Genomic DNA, 8,489 nt, shown 5'->3' with positions numbered 1-8,489 from the left:
ATATATGCATACATACATATAAGGTTCGTTTTTGTATTTGCTTTACAAGATTCGTTATGTGAATTCGTGGGCTGAAGCATGTTTGGTCGGTATTGAAAATGTTACAAGAGGAAACGAAAAATTTTAGAAATCGAGTGGAAATCGAACCGGTGAGTGTGTTAAATAATAAGGCACTAAAAGAGAATGGATCTCCCCACACACAATATAACATTATGTGTGTGTGTGTGTGTGTGTGTGTGTGTGTGTACATATATGTGTGCGCGTGTGTGCGTATATATATATATACTCTTGTGTCTGGGGAGAGTCATTCTAATTTAACACACTTACCGGTAAAATTTCCATTCATTTATTTTTCTAAAATTTTCGTTGCGTCTTGCAACCTTTTGAATAGTTGTTGACTCTATCCGTTATTCAAGGTGCGTTCGTTTTGTTTGTTCATGCGCATTTGTGTGGGTCAGTGTGTCTGCGCGCATACACATGTATGTATGTATGTATATATGTATGTATGTATGTATGTATGTATGTATGTAGAAATGTATGTATGCATGTAAGTGTATGCATGCATATATTTAAGTGTGTGTGCGTAAGTATATATATGTGTGTATGTGTGTACGTTTGTATGTATTCTGCATATTCATGTGTTTGTGTGTTCGCATTCGTGTGTTTTTACGTGTGTGTGTGTGTGTGTGTGTGTGTGTGTGTGTGTGTGTGTGTGTATGTGTGTGTGTACATCTGTATCCTTGTGTGTGCATGTTTGAGTGTGAGTGTCTTTGGGATTTTTTTGGACGATGTACTGTGTCTGTATGTGTGGATGTTCTGTCTCAATATCTGTAAACGTCTTTCTCCATATGTGCCTTATTGTGAAGTGAAGCGGGTGTGCATATGGCTATGTGTTTCAGACTTCATTTGCATATGTGTGTATGTGTGCTTGTCTGTTCATATTACCTATGTACCTATCCGTCAGTATATCTATCTCTTTACTTTCCTATGTATTTGCCTACATACATGTGCATATACATATACATACGCACACACACGCGCCCACATACATACATCTACATAACAGCCCACTAACTATTCTACCTGTATATAAATATAAACTCTAGTTATGGAGGTATGATTATCTACTGAGTATATATCCTATTTAGTACTGGGGATGTTTTATTTATGATGATGTACTCCTGTATTTGTCTGAGTGTTGGGTCCTTCGGATGCTTGGTAAAATGCGGATGTCAAGTTGACCCAGGTTGACTTCATGTTGGTCCTTGGCATGTTGGTAGAGTATGGAGGACTGTTTTTTTGTCGTCATATTGTCTCAAATGCTCATTTAGTCGTTCCACAATGCTCCTAGATATCTCACTATGTATATCATTTTCATGTCTTTCCAAGTACCGTCTATGCATTTTATGCTGTAGACTACATTTCTAGTTGTCCAGTTAATGTCAGATCTAATCCTACATACCATGCAGTAATCAACTGTGCATATGGTATTCTCAAAATGTACGTCCTACATAGTGGTGGTCTAATAGAATTCTCTGATTTTTCAAAAACCTTAATTTTGAGTTTTAGTCTCTTTCAGAGTTTTCCAAAATCTACGGGCTCGCTGTCTATGGACTGTAGCCTCTACAAACATCAATCCTAGATATTTATCGGTTTATACCACATGTTCACCATGTTTGATTTCTCATAAGATCTTTGTATCCTTTTCCATTCTTTGCTTCTATATCTAGAACAGGCACATTACATGAGGTTCTGTACATGTTTCTTCGTTTCATGGGGTTTGCATAGTAGAGACACGTTGTTCATTATCCTAACAAGTCTGCTATCACTATGTTAATTTTCATGTTGTGTGACAAATGCTGAGTACTTGTGAACAACATATTTCGAAGCTATGGGTTTCATGTAATAAGAGTGAAGGAGTTGCACTCTGTTGTTCACTGTCTCTAACCAAAGTTCAGTATCAAGGACGGGGAGTGTATTGTTAGGGTGCCTAGTTGGTTAATCTATAGTTATCATGGTACTTTGGTGGATGTAGGTAGGTATGTGCTGGATGCTCTCCATTATGCTCCTCTCGGTTTCTACATAACCGTTACTAGAGTTGGTCTCAACTAGAATATTAATCTCATCTACATACCTACTGTAAAGGAGAAAAGTTGCGGATTATTCTGCTAAGGATTGCTTAAGTTTTTTGTCCCACTAGGTCATGAAGAAGCCGCCCGCATCTCCAGCTACACCGACACCAATGACAGCACCTTGAATCTGCATATAGAGTTTCTTGTTAAACTTTACTATGTGGTTCCTCAAGGTGGTTCTTATGCATACATATTTTCTTGTGCAATCATTCTTTTCTCCTGATTGTTGATTTCAGGGTCTTGGGCGGGTACGGTCCTGCCATTCCAGCGCTCTGCGGTGCTTTTCTTCACTGCTGAGGTGATGGTGGATGGTCTTCCCCTCTGTGACCTGGTGGGGCAAAAATCTACTCAGGTCATAGTCGTCTAAATATTCATACACATACATACATACACACACTTACATGCATGTATACATACATACAAACATACATACATACATACATACATACATACATACAAACATACATACATGTGTATTCGTGCACACTCACTGACCCACACAAATGCTCACAAACAAACCAAAAGAACGCAGTTTGAATAACATACAGAGTCTTCAAGCATTGAAAAGGTTGCAAGACGCAACAAAATTTTTTAGAAAAATAACTAAGTAAATGAGTGGAAAATTTACCGGTGAATGTGTTAAATTATAAGGCACTAAAATAGAATGACTACCGAGACACAACAGAATATGCTTCAAATCGTGAACTCAAATAAAGAATCTTGTAAACCAAGATGTGTGTTGTCATATATACGTAATACATGTGCATACATCTTTTTGTATGTATGTGTGTGTAAGAGAGAGAGAGTGATCTCTAAGTAGCACTCGCTCTCTCTCTCTCTCACCCTCTGATGTTATATAAAACATTTGTAACATTGCTTCTCTCCAAGCTAAGCCAACAAATAAATTGCAGTTGCTGTACTATTGCTTGGCTTTGCTGCCAATATTCTCCCAAGAGGACAAACAACTCATGCTCATTCTGTTGTTAAATTACCACTAAACCTGGTCACAAGTAACAGTCAAATTTGTAATATAAGCAAAGATTCAGGTTCAGCAGAAGTGTTGTGCCAATGCCACCTTATCATTCGGGATGAATGCACCATGTCACATAGAGGTGCAATAGAAGCTCTTGGTAAGACCTTACAGGACATCAGATGCAACAATAAATTTATGGGAGGAGTTACATTAGTTTCATCAGGAGACTTCAGACAGACATTACCATTCATTCTGAGACGGACAAAATCTGATGGAATAAAAGCATGCATTAAATTTTGAAACGTATGGAATAAAGTACTGAAATTCTCCTTCAATACTAACGTGCGAGCTGCTCTCCAGCTCAAGAATTTTTACAACGAAATTTCTGCTGCATTGATGACAGATGTAAAATTCAAATACTTTGGTAATGTACGTCGATCATGGATTTTATATTATTCATATTATCATATTTAATGTTCATGTTGTTAGTATTTATTTAAGATTTTCCATTCTTAAAGTATGAACTAGTTACATCATAAATACCTGCCTATATTGCCCTCGTTTAGAAAAATCTCTTGAAATATAATAATAATGTTCAAGGCAGTTAAATATTGTATGGGAATTCAGTTTCAATATTTTTCTTTTCAAAGTTTCAGCTCAGAGCTGCGGCCATGCTGATGCACCACCGTGATATTTGCATATTCTAGTGACATTATTTTCTTGAAAGCGCCTATGGCTATCTTTAGAGACAATCCGTCAATATATTTAGAAACAGAGTGTATCATTCTGGCTGCACTATTTACAGTTAGTAAATTCTCTCCAAGAATATTTGGCTGGAGCTGGTCTGGAGCATTCCGATATATCCTTCAGTATTGTTTCAGAATATACGGCACACTTATTTCTCCCTTAATTATAGGTTGATAACGATACGCTAACCAATGATGTGTTCCACAGATATTTCAACGGTACAGAAGCGGTAATAGTTGGGAAACTGACAGATAAGGACGCTTCAAGAATTACATGGAACATTGTTGGCACCACAAGTTCTGGCGATGTTGATATTGGAGAAACAACTGAAGCGCTCCAATTGTCTGATGAAGGCAGAAGAGAAAGCTTGTTGTCTGATGAAGACGTAAAAAGCATTCCAGAGAAATTGTGGGCATATCTGACAATCAAACAGATTCTAGATCAAATGACTGCCAGTGGGAACCAAACGGAGAAAGATGAGTTGAAGAATCGTGCGATTGAACTATCCCTAAAGGTAAGATTGGAACCATTACTTATGATTTCTTGTTCAAGAAAGGAATAAATTTCATGAAGTTTATGTCTCTCCCAAGCTTGTTAATTGAGCAATAAAAATCAACTGTCATCAAATAATAATCGAAATAGTTCTCAACTTGCAATTTTACCTCATAAGAATCATTCATTAAATTTCTATTGCAATTAATGATTACTTTTGTCAGAGGGATTGAACGCCTTTACAAGATAAATGGGATGCTGTAATATTTTTGCCTCCTCTTAATGCATTATTGATGTAAAAGAATGAAAAGATGATGATCTGAAATAAGGGAAACGGCAGCTTACAATTTGTTCTATGGCCGCCAGCACATTATTTCTTTCGAATATTCCCTTGAAATGTTATCCTAGATACAATCATATCTGTCATTCATGGTAACTCTTGTAATACTCTTTCCCAAACTTCGTGGGATTGCTTTAAAGGGACGTGTACCTCGTACTACTTGCTCCTGTGCTTTTTTCCGCCTTCTATTTTGAACATAAAGAATTTTGAATCGTACGCTCTCCCCGACACAATAAAGGACACTTTATTGTTATATAAATAGAACTATGAACACCCACAGTACGGGTATATAACCATTTTCATATCATGAACCCAACTTATGAACAAATTTCACGCAATTGTACTTTCCGTGAAACGGCTTATATGAAGAAATATCTTTGACGTAAAGTACACTTCAAACGACGTTATTTGACTTCTATTTTTCAATGCTTTCTATAGTATGTGGGTGCATGCACACACTTCTGTGTAAGTGTGTGTGAAATTTGCTATTATTGTTCATTCTTTATGCCCTCCTCATTTTCGCTATCGACAAACGGAATTTTGAAATAATTCCAGAACCAGCATTTCCCCGAATGAAATGTCGTAGAGAACCGTCCTATACCTATACCATCATGGCACATCTTCCAGAACATATAAACCGTATAGAGTGATGATTCGGCAAAACAGTCACGTGGCTGTCTGCTGACAACATTTTTCCCGTTTTAGAAGGGTAAAATAACTTATCTTACCGCTGTTATCCCTGCGTACGAAGTAATTTCTTTCCTACCTGGGATACGCATATATATATATATATATAAAATATCGAGGTCTCTTTCTTTCTTTTGTTGTCCTTCCTATCAATATATCTATATATATATATATATATATCCAGAAGGAGAGAAGGAGAGAAATACACAGATATCTATGTGTGTGTATGTATGTAGAGGCACAGGGCCAAATGGTTAGAGTAGCTTACTCGCGGGTTCGAATCTCAGACCGGGTGATGTGTATGTTTATGAACGAAACACCTAAGCTCCATGCGGCTCCAGCAGAAGGTAATGGTGAATTACTGCTGACTGTTTCGCCACAACTTCCTCTCACGCTTTCCTCCTGTATCTAACAGCTCACCTGCGACGGACCGGCATCCTGTCCTGGTGGGGAACCTATACGCCAATGAAACCGGCCCTTATGAGCCAGGTATGGCTCCAGGAAGAAAAACAACAATCATTCCCCTCTTCGTTCTTTCGCTCCCCCTCTCGCATATTTCCTGGCCTTCTCTTCGTGCTCACTTCCCCTCACTTGTGCGCGTACCGTTGCACAGACCTGGTGGGTTCAAATCCTAGGCGAATTGAGAGCAGTCTATTTATGTTGGGGGCGCGGAATTTCGAGGGAAAAATTATAAGAAAAAGCGTCTTAAGTCAAAGAGAGAACACATGACAAATTTGGTGAAATTCGATTGAAAATTGTAGAAGTAGAAGTGTTTCACACGACACACAGACAACTTACTTTTTAATATATAAGATATATATATATATATATATATATATATAATCGAATTTTCTGAGTGTACATCTTATAATTTTAGTATAAGTTTGTGACTCCGGTAACGTCGATGATTGTCGTAAAACCAGACAAGAAAGAAAATGTTGATGAGGTCATTGCAGATGAGCCTGTTGAAAAACGCAGTAAGTATTATACTTACAGTATAGTAAATCCAGTCTGCAAGCTTTACAGTGCAATCACTAAGTTTATAATTATGGACACAGGAATGCAGCTCTAAATGTTCCATATTTTTTGCAACCATATACGCTTGTGATAAATTTGAATGACAGAGAATTAATCGATAGAACCGATAATAGTAGATGCCTTGAACCTGATTGAAACATTTGCTAACCCATCTATGCTGTGTCAGTGAATTTGTTAGATGGAAAACATGAGGAAGCCCGTCGTATTGTTATTATTATTATTATTATTTTATGTTTGACTTTTGTTTTGCATTTCTACAAGTTGGATCCAAGTCTCACCCAGAGACCTCAAGAGACAACAAGTTAGAAGTTCATGTAGGTGTTATGCCTAGGGTACCATATATTTGGATTTGTACAGTTTTGTTCAAGTGAATGTTTAAGAAACCATAAGAAAATTATGTGTTTGCTCCCATGAGCACTATTTTTTGAACTTCAGCCATTTTGGGGTTTCCTGGTATCTGAGCTAGGTAGTAATCAGCCCGTTTCGCTGTCATTCCCAGGGCACCTATGACAATAGGTATTGTTTTCGTCTTCAGATTCCACATTTTGCTAATTTATTCGTCTTCAGATTCCACATTTTGCTAATTTATTATTATTATTATTATTATTATTATTATTATTATTATTATTATTATTATTATTATTATTATTATTATTATTATTATTATTATTTACGTTTTTCTTCAATTGTAACTTTATTTCAACTGCCTTACCACCGGGCATTCTCCGGGGGCCAAGAGTAGTAAGGTCACTTTTGTTTTGGTACTCATTCTAAAATTATCACAACATTTATTGCAATTTAGATGGGGAGTGTTTTCCTTAGCATATGACCTGTACCCATCAAGGTTATCTTTTGTAGTTCACGGAGATTGGAGTTACCAGGGAGTTGCTTAATATACTTCTCAGCTCCTTTCTTTATCATTCCCAACGCAAAAATTACCACTGGTGTTATAGTATTACTAAGCTTCCACATTTCTTTAAATTCAACTTGTAGATCTTTGTAGTGGGAAACCTTTTCGTACACCTTTCATGTGATAATTTGATCTTGTGGGACAGACACATCTATTTACAGACAAGTTTCTCTGCTATAGCCCATCTTCTCCTCTCCTTCTTCTTCTTCTTCTTCTTTTTCTTCTTCTTCTTCTTCTTCTTCTTCTTCTTCTTATTATTATTATTATTATTATTATTGTAGTTGTTGTTATTAAAGCTGCAAAAACATCAAAAGAAAGATGCGGCTCGGTGTTTCCTGTTCCCGTTCGTCTCTCAGTTATGATATGGAACAAAATTATGATGGTACATGGAATATATGATTTGATATATTCCAATTTGACGAATACGTATTTGAATTTGATTGGGTAATATATTTTTAAATCACGAAGGGTCTTGTATTCACTAACGGTTTGCCTGGTCGCGAGTGTTTAAATTGGACACTAAAATATATTGTATTGAAAATATCGAAAATACCCAAACAACTTCAAATACCTATTCGTCAAATTGAACTATATCAGACAATATATTACATGTACCATCACAATTTTAATCCATTTTGTGTCAGAGCTGCCCGACGAAGGCAAACGTAAAACTCTGAGTAGCAGTTTTTGGAGCTTAAATAATAAAAAAAAGACTTAATTTTTTTCCACCTTGTTTTGCCTTTTGTACTTACTCGTGTGTAAAACATACTCATACACACATCTGTACGTGTGTGCATGTATGTGTGTATGGCGCCCCAATATATCTGAGACCGCGATGTCCAGTCAAGTAGGAGGCTTTGTAGGTGATGATTGAAGCCGCGAACAAGGAACCGGGCGAAGCCAACAGCTGATTCACTCTTTCATGTATGGGCATTGCTGGCATTTTGCATAGACAATTCTTTGCGATGGTCTTCTTCGGTATATATGTGAAGTTGTGTCTGAGGATTGTTCAATTTTCCTATGCATTTTAAGCATGAAATCAGTTGGTAACAGCATTAATTCGAAGCCATGAGACATTAGTAATATAAATATTATATAGATATACTTTTGTTCATATACACTCATCATAGAAATATATATAGACTTATATATATATATATATATATATAT

At 36.6% G+C, this 8,489-nt stretch overlaps 1 protein-coding gene across 1 annotated transcript in view; it reads left to right on the top strand.

Annotated features, from left to right (window-relative positions):
- Positions 1-8,489, top strand: part of LOC106882530 (inter-alpha-trypsin inhibitor heavy chain H3) — a 53,193-nt gene that overhangs the window by 42,657 nt on the left and 2,047 nt on the right. The window contains exons 15-17 of the mRNA XM_052973456.1: positions 1,580-1,697; positions 4,022-4,366; positions 6,249-6,348. Coding sequence (XP_052829416.1) covers positions 1,580-1,697; positions 4,022-4,366; positions 6,249-6,348 — 563 coding nt within the window. The remainder of the gene's footprint in view (positions 1-1,579; positions 1,698-4,021; positions 4,367-6,248; positions 6,349-8,489) is intronic.

This window comes from Octopus bimaculoides, chromosome 15 (genome assembly GCF_001194135.2).
Source record: "Octopus bimaculoides isolate UCB-OBI-ISO-001 chromosome 15, ASM119413v2, whole genome shotgun sequence".
In the NCBI taxonomy this organism is placed as follows: domain Eukaryota; kingdom Metazoa; phylum Mollusca; class Cephalopoda; order Octopoda; family Octopodidae; genus Octopus; species Octopus bimaculoides.
The sequence above is the reverse complement of the archived record's forward strand: the minus strand, read 5'-3'. Positions and strand labels throughout refer to the sequence as shown.